Raw genomic sequence first — 13,965 nt, 5'->3', positions numbered from 1 at the left:
TCTGCTTGATATAAGAAGTTTGTATGCACACCAGTGTTTCATATGGATATACTCAAACAATATCAATTATTCTTAGGCAAATACAAAGTACACTAGAAATGTACATAATTTATTCATTGATATACCCCTTTACAAAAAAAGTCATACCCAACGTTCAGTCAACTATTTCGCTTCAAAACTGTATAACATTCTTCCCCTTGAAATAAAGATAAATACGACATTTTTAAAGTATAAAAAAAATACAAAAGAATTCATAATTGTAAATAATACCCATATAAATAGTTTATTCAAACATACCCAATAACACAGAAATATCAGTACATTTTCTGATCTTCCAATGTGTCTTTCAGTGTATGTGTACCTATTTCCAATATTATGTAAACCTAGATGTATAGATAATTACAGGTATCTTTCTCATAAAATATAGCAGCTTCCTCTGTCTATTCACTAATACAACTGCAACCGTTGTTTAATCTTTTATTACTTTTGTGCCTGATATATTTTTAAAGTACTTCCACGGGGAGACAGAGCACATTACAAGCCACCTGCGCTTAGGCTGCCTTCCTCAAACTCCTAGTGGTCCTAACGATAATATTAATAAATTGTATATTAACATAATCCAAATAAAATTGAATTGAATTTAATATCTCGATTTTAGCGATAAATGCAGTGATTTTATCTTCATAAACAAAATATTGCTCATGCCTTGAAACTTCAAATTTCCCGACCCTCGCAGTATAAGGTTTATTTCATTCAGTTGCGCAAAATGTATTTGAAATTTGGACTCGCAGAACTGATCAAACAACTCTTTGAGTAGTTGTTTACAGCTGATTCTCGGCCTCCCCCCACCACTATGACGTATTAATTGCTTTTTTTTATTGGTTGTTGTTTGGTGAAGTTTTTTTGTTGTGCAGTGAAGTCAAGGCGTTGTGACCTTGAAGTGTCTGGTGCATGGATCGTTCAGATTTTTTTTTCATATGAGATTTTGTGTGTTTATGTGTGTGTGTAGGAGAATGCACGGTACAGGGTTTCATCATGTGCTTGTTTGTCTATGTACAAACATACGTCTGCATACTTCGAAAATCCTCCAAGTAATAAATGCTCCATCGGTGTTAGGGCACCAAGTTAGTAGTGGAGTGACGTCACAGCAATAACCGTTCAACGGCTAGAGAGCGACATGTTCACTCCACGACGTGTGGCAGAGTAATGCGTATTCATCGGTCTGCCCTCACCTCTCCCGAAGCGATGAAGGTTCGCTCTAGCCCCGCTATCGATGGTGACACAACGGCAGCCGAGGACCGTTTGCCTAGCGTCTACCCTCTCCGAGACCGCAACGACCACTGCTTGCTCGTATATCGACATCTGTTATCGCATTCAGTTGGGAGGTAATCTTGGCGCATGTAGTTGAGAAGTGGGGTTGGCTATGACGTCTTGACGGGTCCTATCAGAGTGTATTTAAGAAGCGTACGAGTGTTGGCTATGTCAGTTTACATCAAGTGAGTTAGTGAGAACTATTATATAAAATGTATTCCTGTGACTGTGGTAAATCTTTCACTCGTAGTGATAATCTTCGTCGGCATCAGCTCCAGAGTTGCCAAGGAGGGCCTGCAGTGAAACGGGTGAGAGTGGATAATGCAACACCTATGTATACGTGCAATTGTTGTAATGTGACAATTCCTATGACCCAAGTGAATTCTCACCGAAGAACCATGAGTCATAAAAATAATGCATGTGTTCAATTGTCTGACGGTGTTCAAATTATAACGAATGCATTCAATTGCCGCATTGCTACATACAGGGTGGAGAGTTCGATTGTAACCAGTGACTACATGTCATTTTTCAATAAGATTAGGCAGAAGGTCATTGAATTACTGGAATCAGCCATCAGGATCCATAAAAGCATCAAGGTGAATATGGAAGTTTTTGGGAATTATATTCTTCAGACTGATGATTCGAGGGACACGAAGTCATTTAATTCCCAAAATAAAATAGTGGACCAATCTTCAGATTTGAATGCTGTTTTTGATGGATTCCGTGATGTAATTGTGGCTCAAACGACTGAGTTCCAGGATCGTGACTCAGGTATTTATTTTTTAAAAATTTCAATAAGATTGAATAGTAATTTTTTTTTTAATAATTCAGGTTGGACTTGTGAAAAAATATTGTTTCTCGAGGTCAACATTAATAAATACAGTCCACTGGAAGGACGTTCATATGTGAAGCTGCCTCAATGTATTCAATGGAAGAAAGCTGTTGTGAATGTTCGTAATGAAGATCAATATTGTTTTGCTTGGGCTATAACATCAGCATTATATCCTGCAGATAGTCGAGTGTCCGAACTTACGTCATATCCACATTTTTCCACTGTTTTAGATGTCACAGGTATGGATTTTCCGGTTAAAGTTAATAATAAGAGTATCGAAATATTCGAAGATAGGAATGATATTTCAATTAATGTTTACGGTTTAGAGAGTACATTTGAGAAGGGTAAAATGAAGTATGAAGTGATTGGTCCATTGCGATACTCACAGAGAAGACTCCGGAGACATGTCAATTTGTTGTTTATAACTGATGACTCCGGTAATGGTCACTATTGTTGGATCAAAGATCTTTCAAGATTAGTTTCTAATCAACTATCAGCTCATAGACAGAAAAAATATTTTTGTGACGGATGTTTGATATATTTTTCTGATGAGAGATTGCTTTTACGTCATAATATGTATGATTGTAATCACATTAGTACCACAACACCAACTACTAATTTAAAGATCAATAAATATGGTAGAATGGTTGCGGAAAATAAACTAATGTTTGAAAACTTTGAGAGGCAAATGAGGGTGCCATTTGTAGTGTATGCTGATTTTGAATCAGTGCTTAAACCGATTCATGTGAATGAGCCAAATCCTGAAAGTTCATACACGATTAAAACATTCAAACATGCCCCATATTCATTTGCTTATTTGATAAAGTGTTCATATAATGATGATTTGTCAAAATTTGTTACATATAGGGGTGTAGATGCAGCTCAGAAATTTGTGAGTAGCATTGAAGATGATTTGAAAGAGATACATGAAAATCATCTCAGAAACCCTAAACCGATGGATACACAAACTGACGAAGAAGAAGAACAGTTTGCTGCAGCCAGAACTTGTGGTATATGTAATAAAGCATTTACTGATGGTGAAGTCAAAGTAAGAGATCATTGTCATGTCACAGGAAAGAAAAGATCACATGCCGCTCACTCGAAATGTAATTTAAATTTCAAAATACCAAACTTCATACCTATCATTTTTCATAATTTAAGTGGTTATGATTGTCATTTATTCATAAAAGAATTGTATAGGAATAAAGAGAAAGTTGATGTTATCCCGCAAACTAAAGAGAAATATATATCTTTCACGAAGCATCTCTTCACACACAGCTATACCGATAAAGATGGTGTGGTTAGGAAGAATTATCTCAAAATGAGATTTATCGATAGTTATAAATTTATGACTAATTCGTTGGAGAAGTTGGGTGCAAACTTGACCTCCGATCAATGTTTGGAGATGCACAAACATTTCCCACAAATTGAGAAATTCAATTTGATGAGACAGAAAGGTGTATTTCCATATAGTTTTGTTGATGACATTGACAAATTGAATTATCCATTACTTCCGACAAAAAATCAGTTTTATGACACACTCAATTGTGAACATATATCGGAAACTGATTATGATAGGGCTAGAAATGTTTGGAATTTATTCGAGTGTCAGAATTTGGGGGAATACTCTGATTTGTATTTGAAGTCGGATGTATTGCTACTATGTGATATTTTTGAAAACTTCCGCACCACAAGTTTAGAGATATATAACTTAGATCCGGCACAATATTATACTGCACCTGGATTATCATGGGATGCCATGTTGAAGTTCACTAATGTTGAATTGGAATTACTAACTGACATTGATATGATTCACTTTTTTCAAAAAGGTATACGAGGTGGAATTAGTCAATGTAGCGAGAGGAAACATATAGCAAATAATAGATTTTTACCCAATTATAATCCCAATGAACCTTCCACATTCATTACATATTTAGATGCAACAAATCTATACGGTCACAGTATGTCACAACCTCTACCAACAAGTGAATTTACATGGTTGACACCAAATGAAATTCTTAATCTTGATGTGATGGATGTGAGTACTGATAGTCCGTATGGGTATGTATTTGAAGTGGACATTCATTATCCACAAGAGTTGCATGATAAACATTCTGACCTTCCATTTTTAGTCGAAAAAATAATACCACCTCGTACACAATCGAAAATTCCCAAATTAATTCCAAATTTGAATGATAAAAGAAAATATATTGTTCATTATAGGAATCTACAGCAAGCTGTCAAAAATGGATTGATTGTAATGAATACACATAGAGTATTGAAATTCAAACAATCATGCTGGATGAAACCCTATATAGATCTTAATACTGAAATGCGTAATAGGTCTAACAACAAATCTGTTAAAGATTTCTATAAACTAATGAATAATGCGGTGTATGGAAAGACAATGGAGAATGTAGATAATCGAATTGATGTTAGACTCGTTACACATTGGGAAAATATAAAGAAAAATATAGGTGCCAGCACTCTCATAGCCAAACCAAATTTCAAAAATTGTTCAATTTTCACTGATAATTTCGTTGCCATTCAATTGGGTAGAGTGAAGGTTCATTACGATAAACCATTATATTTGGGATTTTCCATATTAGAATTATCTAAAACAGTCATGTATGACTTTTTCTATGGATGCATCAAACAACACTTTGATGAAAATGTCTCTTTACTTTACACAGATACCGACTCGCTCATTCTTAAAGTAAACACAGAAAATTTTTATGAATTCATAAAAACTAACATAAGTAGATTTGATACATCCAATTACAGTATAGTTAACCAATTCAATATTCCAGTAACAAGTTCAGTCTTGGGTAACTTCAAAGATGAATTTCCAAATGATCCAATCATGAGTTTTTATGGTACAGGTGCTAAAGCATATTATGTGAAATCTGTTGATGGTGAATTTAAGAAAGCCAAAGGGGTTAAACGATCGGTAATAAAGAATGAATTGACATGCGAAGATTATCAAAAAATCGTCGAACAAGGTGGTATGATATTCAGAAAGATGAATTCATTTAGAAGCGTGTTGCATGATATGTATACTGAATTGAAAAATAAAGTTGCATTATCATACCACGACGATAAACGATTTATCATTCCGAATACTACCCACACTCTTCCTTGGGGTCATAATGATATTGAATTTTATGAAAACGATCCAAATGAGAACATTCGTTGGATAAGTAATATTATTCAACAATCACAATCTCAGGAGACTCCATTGGATCAATTGATTAATTTATTATCTGCCGAGATCAATGATTGAAGTATCATTCAATATCTTCAAAACCGGAAAATTCAATATGACAGAAGTATTGTGATATTAATGTATTATGTATGTATGTATATGTATTACTGTAATGAATATAAAATGATTGAAATTTTATTTGTATTATTTCTATTTCCCTAATCGATTACTGCAATATATAGTATAATGTAAATGAAAGGAATATCAGTTTGAAAAGAATCATCGTGGGTGCACAATGTCTAAAACAATCGATAAATTTGGCAGAAAAAAAAAATGGGGTGGTAATGTCATCCGAGGTCCACCCGGCAATGGATTTAAATTAACAAAAGATGGTCATTATGACATGCAAAGAAAAATATTGAAAAATACAAGCGAACCAATTGACAAGAGTGATTGTGTAACTGTATCATACCTTGAGGGGGAAATTAACGGAACAAAGGAGGTTATACTTCTAGCCCTACAAGCTGCAATACAATCCACAATAGGCAATATTGCTCGCGATGCCCGTCAAGCATTTGACGATAAAATTGCAGAGGCTCGGATAACTTTCACTCGTAAATTTGACAAACTTACAAATGATGTAGACATAAAAATGTCTGACATAACAGCGTCTACAAATAAAAAATTTGATGCTATGTCAAACATAACAGCGACTACAATGAAAAAGTATGATGTACTGGAAGAGAGAGTTGAAGTTTTGGAGAAAAGCCATAAAGTCAGGCCATCAGGTGGAGTGGGATATCCAGGACTGAACATTGATCCAAATATTAGAATAATAGAACCAAAACCAAAAGCAACAGATGACGTATTAATTGAACCAACATGGTGAATAGTGAAGTGGAATAGCCTGCCTGGGCAGGGCCTGATTAAGTTAGGTTAGGAAAAAAAATGTGTATTTGAAAAATTAATAATGAAAGTTATCAACAAGTATTATTATATATATATTTCAATGTCCCTGAAGTGGCATTAGTGATGTACTCGAATTCTGACTTGACATGTTCCCAACTGTTAAAATTTGAAAAAAAAAATTTAATTTGAAAAAAAAAAGCAAATTTGAAAAAAATTTTTTGAAATTTGAAAATAAATTTTAAAATTAAAAAAATTATATTTTTTCACAAACCTATACCCTCTTGCCCCCCTCCCCCCCCCCCCCCCCCCCCCACCGCCTCCTTCTTATTATTTTTTCTAGTTTTTTTCTAGTTTTGTCATTGCCAAGTTTCGAACTTGGATAGTCTGTGCGGTAGGATGATACCTTAACATCTACGCTGCCACAGGCCCACTTATACTAACAGTTTCAATTCTATTTAAATCACAAGGAATAATGGTGAGAAATAAAGAAAAAAATTTTTGGTCACACGGGGATTTGAACTCATGTCATACGTCTGCATAGGCTAGGGTCTTAACCATTACGCCACAGGCTTACATATTGGTGTTAATAACATTTATTATTCTATATAAGATATGAAAGCTTCATTTATATAAAAATTATTGATTTTTTTTATGGGTAATCCGGGATTTGAACCACTAATATCAATATTTTACTTTTTTATGAATTAATAAAGGTTAAAAAAAAAAAAAAATTGATCGTCGAGATTCGGAATCTTTCTCAAGATTACAACCCGTTCTTTTCTCGAAAAATATCGATCCTGCGAAAAAACCGGGATTTGAACCACTAATATCAATATTTTACTTTTTTTATGAATTATTAAAGGTTTATAATTAAAAAAAAAATTTTGATCGTCAAGATTCGGAATCTTTCTCAAGATTACAACCCGTTCTTTTCTTGAAAAATATCGATCCTGCGAAAAAACCGGGATTTGAACCACTAATATCAATATTTTACTTTTTTTTATGAATTATTAAAGGTTTATAATTAAAAAAAAATTTTGATCGTCAAGATTCGGAATTTTTCTCAAGATTACAACCCATTCTTTTCTCGAAAAATATCAATCCTGCGAAAAAATTAATGGAGACCAAATTTGTTGGAAATTGAATTCTCTACAACTTTTGTCATTACTATTTTTCGTGTAAAATTGAAAATAAGTGTAATAAATTCAATATTACATAATGAGATTACAACCCGTTCTTTTCTTGAAAAATATCAATCCTGCGAAAAAATTAATAAAGACCAAATTTGTTGGAAATTGAATTCTCTACAACTTTTGTCATTACCATTTTTCGTGTAAAATTGAAAATAAGTGTAATAAATTTAATATTACATAATGAGATTACAACCCGTTCTTTTCTCGAAAAATATCAATCCTGCGAAAAAATTAATAGAGACCAAATTTGTTGGAAATTAAATTCTCTACAACTTTTGTCATTACTATTTTTCGTGTTAAATTGAAAATAAGTGTAATAAATTCAATATTACATAATGAGATTACAACCCGTTCTTTTCTTGAAAAATATCAATCCTGCGAAAAAAATAATAGAGACCAAATTTGTTGAAAATTGAATTCTCTACAACTTTTGTCATTACCATTTTTCGTGTAAAATTGAAAATAAGTGTAATAAATTTAATATTACATAATGAGATTACAACCCGTTCTTTTCTCGAAAAATATCAATCCTGCGAAAAAATTAATAGAGACCAAATTTGTTGGAAATTAAATTCTCTACAACTTTTGTCATTACTATTTTTCGTGTTAAATTGAAAATAAGTGTAATAAATTCAATATTACATAATGAGATTACAACCCGTTCTTTTCTTGAAAAATATCAATCCTGCGAAAAAAATAATAGAGACCAAATTTGTTGAAAATTGAATTCTCTACAACTTTTGTCATTACCATTTTTCATGTAAAATTGAAAATAAGTGTAATAAATTTAATATTACATAATGAGATTACAACCCGTTCTTTTCTCGAAAAATATCAATCCTGCGAAAAAATTAATAGAGACCAAATTTGTTGGAAATTAAATTCTCTACAACTTTTGTCATTACTATTTTTCGTGTTAAATTGAAAATAAGTGTAATAAATTCAATATTACATAATGAGATTACAACCCGTTCTTTTCTCGAAAAATATCAATCCTGCGAAAAAAATAATAGAGACCAAATTTGTTGGAAATTAAATTCTCTACAACTTTTGTCATTACTATTTTTCGTGTAAAATTGAAAATAAGTGTAATAAATTCAATATTATAATAATGAGATTCCACCACTCATTTCTCAAAAAATATCGATTCTACATACACACTGAACATTAAATACCCCCATTATTGATTTTAATAATATAGATTTACAAAAAATAAAGATTTTTTTCTCCAGTCACAATTCAAGTAGATGATCAATGCCGGTTCTATGACTGAGGATGACCAATGCCGGTTCTATGACTAAAAATTTTTAATTTTATGTTTCATTAAAAAAAAAATTTAACAACACACTGTAGTCCCCGCCCACTCTCCTCCACTTTTAGCCCCGCCCCCTTCCCACCATTGCTCGCCTCACCCCACAATTGCGCATGCGCGCCCCCACCTCACTCCCACCACTCCCACTTCTGCCTACACCCTGAGGAGCACACTTCTCGGCATTCAGTACGACAAGTCTTCTCATCGAGTGCAGTCCAGCTACAGCAATCTACTACAACACCAGTCTAATACAGCAGTCTTCTACAGTCTACAACAAGCGAATTTTGAGTAAGTTATCAATGTTACTTTTTCATAACAACTAACTTTGTATTACATTTTCAGAATGGAAAACTACACGCAGGAAATCGACAACGCTGTGGCATCGATCATACCTGTGGATGTTGAGGTGGAGCGACCAGGCAGCCCTGATATGTTCGAGGGAGACGAGGTGGCGATGGTCCAAGAGGTGAAGGCTTCAACTTCGGGTGGTGTGCAGCGGCCACGCAGCCCTGTCTTATTCCAGGAAGACAGGGTTGTTAACAAAGCCAAGCGGCAATCTGCAGCTAAGGTTGGTCCTATTCAAAGGTATAGGAGTAAATGCAATAGGACTAACCCTTATGCAGGTAGTTGGTCGACCGCCAAAAGGAATCCTCCGAGACGTCCCACACCGCTCGCATTGACAGTGGAAAGACGGAGGGCATATAAGCCGGTGCCGAGGGTGCCATCTCCAGGTGAAATCCTCACCCAATTTGCATTATTAGCGATGTTGACACCCATGGAACTCACACCGGTGCCTGATCCTGCCATGGAGGTCGTGCCACCAGTGTCGAAGCCTGCCGGGGAGATCACGCCACAAGTGCCACCAGTGCCGGAGCCTGTCGGAGAGGTTAACCCCCAGGAGATGGAAACTTTCCTACAGAGGTGTAGGGATGTTGCACTTGCTTCACGAAATAGTGAGGCCGCGTTGGCTAGCATTTCCCGGGAGGAGAATGAAATTGCTAGCCAACGGCGCGAGTTGTTAATGAGGATGGCCGAGCTAGATCGAAGGACTGCAGCTCTGAAGGAAAGGCGGAAGGCAGAGACCTCTTCGATAGAGCTCAATAATGAACTAAAAATATTTATAAAGAAATTTTTGAATAAAGGGAAATAGTTTTTAGGTCAACTAGGATAGTTTTAGGATAATTAGGTAGCATGGTAGTTTTAGGTTTGTAATTATGATTTTAGGAATAAAAAACAAAAAAAAACAAATGAAAAAAGAAGTGAAATAAAGGGTGTACATTGTTTTGGTTTGGTACACATTGAACAATGCGATGGTTGGAGCATTTTTCTTCACTTCGTCTTTTCATTATTTTTCTTTTTTTCCATTTTCAATTCCAAGTTCTTTCATCCCCACTCCTCCCCACTCCCTTTCAAAAGTATAAAAGTAGGAATTATCTGTTGGAATATTCAGTTGATCAGCCACCTTCAACATGGAACCTGATTCAACTACTGAGCCGTACAGTGACCCAGCGCATCAACATCCTTACTGGGCTTCTATCCATGAAGGATTCGTGGACTCCACAACGGCACCTCATGACATTCCCTTCGAATTCATGAATAATGACTACAGGGTGCAGGTTCAGCATGTCACTGGGAGTGATGAAGCTGACTTATCGGACGGGGATTATCCGGATCCCTACCAATGGGATGACGAATGGGGTGACCCACCGCCTGTAGACATCACAGATGAGGATGACGACGACGACGACGATGACGCTGGCGACATCAGACTTCCACCATCCCCAATCCTTATCGAGGACAGTCCTCCGCCATCTCCTATCCTAATTGATGACGATGATGTCCTAAATTCCGACGACGATATGTAATCGTTTCCCTGTTTCTCCCACCCTTTCCTTTCCTTTCCTTTCCTTCCACGGAGTACACACTTTTTTGGTTGGTGTACACGAGGCACTGCGAGGCTGGGGCAGTGTCTTCCTCCCTCTCTCTTATTAGTTTTTCATAATAATCACTTAGAATTTCTCATAATAATCGCTCAGAGTTTCATGAAGATCGTCATTTTTAATGTTTTCGAATCTCAAACACTGTTCTACATTTACACTTCACCCCCTCCGTTTTATTTCTTCCAATATAAATATAGTATCAATCCCAGTTCTACATCATTCTTCCACAATGTCGATTGCTGATTCCACCACCGAACCGATGAGTGTACCAGAGTCTTCTATGATGAGTACAGGACCCATCCAGGTACATGAAATAGATTCTACGTTTGATCATTTCAGTACAACCTTCGCAGAAATGCTGCAACGCATCTACGATCTTCCTGATGATTTCCCGGAACGTATGCAAGAGGAAGTAGATGAGTTAGACGATCTACAGGATAACGAGCTAGATGATCATGCGGACGACATAATTAGTATATCATCTGATTCAGATGAATCTGATGAATATGAGGACGACATCATCAGTATATCATCAGATACAGATGATTCAGATGATGACACCATCATGATTGTTTCTGATGATGAAGAGCGTTAGTCCATACCATTGTATGGATTAATAGGAAAAACAGCCCTTTTAAGGGCTACAATTAAAGACAATAAACAACTATTTTCAGAGCTATCATTATACTTTCAATCAGAAATAGGTTAACACTATAGTCAAAACTTATGTGAAAGTATCATCATCCAACTCTGTAGTACTCATCATTATATTCAATGATTGAGAAAATATCAACTTCGACTTTTCAGTCAAAGTAGTACTCATCATATACACAGATATTCGATGATAAACCAAATCCTAACTTCGACTTTTTAGTCAAAGTAGTCATTTATCACATAATCTGTGAATTCTACTACTACCGTTTGTGTGAATAATGTAGCCCTGAAAAGGGCTGTTGTTTTTTTTTTGACCAGTAGGTCCACGGTTATTGTGCCACAGGTTGGACATTATTACATATAATACATGTAGATACTCGGGTGAAGTTTGTTAGTGGCCTCTCGCAAGCTTCACACCAATTTTGTCCCATTTCCATAATTGAGACAGTGTTGTGGGTGTTGACATGGGCATACCACCCTCCATTATTGTTTCTATGCGAATAAAACCGAAAGCAGCACCAGCATAGTTTTTTGTTCTCTCCATCTATTGTGCTGATCAATACGTATGCATCCATTGCACAATACAAATCCAAGGGATCTTCCAATGTCTCACTGACATTGAGCGTTCGCATACCGATCCTCAAAGCACCATCGCCTTCAGTTGTGTCAGCTTCTATCCCTTCATCATCTCCTTCTTCATCCATGACCCTCTCAAACTCCATCACGTCATCATCTTCGTCGCTTTGGTTGGCCTCGTTTTCAACTTCGTCTATCTCATCTTCATCGACTCCAACATCTTCTGCTTCAACTATCACTTCCTCTAGCGGAACATTGACATCATCATCATCTGATTCGTCTATCCAATTGTTTTCATCAACAGCAGATATTCTATTTAATGCAGCATTTATTTTTGCAGAATTCATCTTGTTGTTGTTTGCTCACAGTTGTAGAGAGTGAATGAATGAACTTCAGGATCGCAAGTCGACTTATACGATTGAATAGGAAACGGAAGTGGTACGACTCCCACCTATCACTTGACTCGTTTTAAGTGGGAGAGAAGGATATGGCATCTCTAGTCGATGAAAGAGTGGGCTAGTTGACGAAAGAGCGCATGCGCTAGTTTATTTTCTTCTATAAAAGGTGAAGTATCAGTAACATCATCACCTTTCCTATCCACATTCTATTGCTATCACATATCATTCCTCCAAACCTAAATAATCATTATCATGAGCTCCATGCCACTATTGATTGCTGAAGATGGTTCACCACTTGTTGATATCGATCACACTAATTTTGAAAATATTCCAGTATTACATTTACAGTCTCAAGACTCGATAAGTGATTTTGATATTAGCGACTTCGTTAACTTCGCAGATGTGCCGGAACCAATTCAACAAATTATCGTTGAAACTCCAATCATTTCACAATCATCATCATCCAAACACCCTTCATCTACCCCCCCTCTTGGTGTTGATAAAAAATCCAGAACTATCAAAAGGAAGGTTAATAATGCATCTTCATCGATTGTCACTGAGTTGAAAGAAAAAAAACAATCGAAAAGTGGTTTGCAGGAGAAAAAGCCCACAACGAAAAGTGACAGATCGAAGAGGAAGACAAAATGTGAACCCAAAGAAATGAAGGGTGATTTGATGACTGAATCGCTATCTTCTTTCACTCCATTACTTCGGTTTGGAGATATGAAAAAGAAAGCGAAATGCCGTCTTGTAAAGGCACAAAAGGCTATTGCTGAACATGAAAAGAGTGAGCAAGCTATTAGTGTCAATAAGGACACTCTTCAAGCATTAGATGCTAAGATTGCATTAGCGAAAATTGAATTGGCTAACATGAGCAAAGAAGCAGATGAACTACGTTCAAAAATCATGAAAGATGACAAATTCAATCAACGTTCGAGAATGCAAGCACAGGCAGAGCTTGAGGAGTCGACTCGACTTTATGAGACGGCATTATCAGTGAGAGATAATTGGCGAAAAGAGTTGGAGAAAGCATTTCAAAGTGACAGCGATTAGTTTTGGGAATGGTATTGTGTTCTCAATATTGTGAGTTGAAAAAAATTTTAAGCGGGAATGGAGTATACAATTAATTTGGTTTGGTATACACAGAACATTGCGAATGGTTGGGGCAATGTTTACCGCTGCAATATTTTTTCAATTCACTTACATATAATTGAAATGAAAACAATAATGAACTTTAACATTACTTTATTCATAAATACATTATTAGATACATTTAAAGCATATTTGATTCATCAATCCAAGAATTCTGTTCACTAGGAAGTCCTAACCACTTTACATATACTTTATTTTTCCTTTTCTTCAGCACTTTCTCGATCAGATATACATCAGGATTTTCGGTTCGCAATAACTCTTCTTCGTAAAAACATCCTCTAATAGGTTGTTCATTCATATCTTCAAGATTATAGGTTGTGGGAAAGGTTTTATTGATTTTAACAATCTTGAAGAGTTCCGTGGTAAAGTTCGCAGTGTAAGACTTTTCAAAAATATTTTTGTATTTGCTTATTCGTACAATATCATTCAATCGGAATTTGGGTTTACTTTGTTTTTCTCCAACTCCATTGATACCTTTGAATA

At 35.7% G+C, this 13,965-nt stretch overlaps 2 protein-coding genes across 10 annotated transcripts in view; both read left to right on the top strand.

Annotated features, from left to right (window-relative positions):
• Nucleotides 1-13,965, top strand: part of LOC111504205 (potassium voltage-gated channel seizure) — a 741,437-nt gene that overhangs the window by 295,881 nt on the left and 431,591 nt on the right. The gene's annotated exons all lie outside the window — the stretch shown is intronic.
• On the top strand, nt 8,331-10,048 carry LOC141485890 (uncharacterized). The gene is made up of 2 exons (XM_074183503.1): nt 8,331-9,050; nt 9,105-10,048. The coding sequence occupies exon 2, from the start codon at nt 9,106-9,108 to the stop codon at nt 9,910-9,912; it is 807 nt and encodes a 268-aa protein (XP_074039604.1). The 5' UTR covers nt 8,331-9,050; nt 9,105; the 3' UTR covers nt 9,913-10,048.

Source organism: Leptinotarsa decemlineata, unplaced genomic scaffold (genome assembly GCF_025532065.1).
Source record: "Leptinotarsa decemlineata unplaced genomic scaffold, Ldec_3_MD MMD2_tig00026340_RagTag_RagTag, whole genome shotgun sequence".
NCBI classification, from domain to species: Eukaryota; Metazoa; Arthropoda; class Insecta; order Coleoptera; family Chrysomelidae; genus Leptinotarsa; species Leptinotarsa decemlineata.
This window is presented reverse-complemented; position numbering and strand designations above follow the sequence as displayed.

Coding starts and splice junctions, on each gene's coding strand:
- LOC141485890 (XM_074183503.1), top strand. CDS start 9,106: ATGGAAAACTACACGCAGGAAATCGACAACGCTGTGGCATCGATCATA.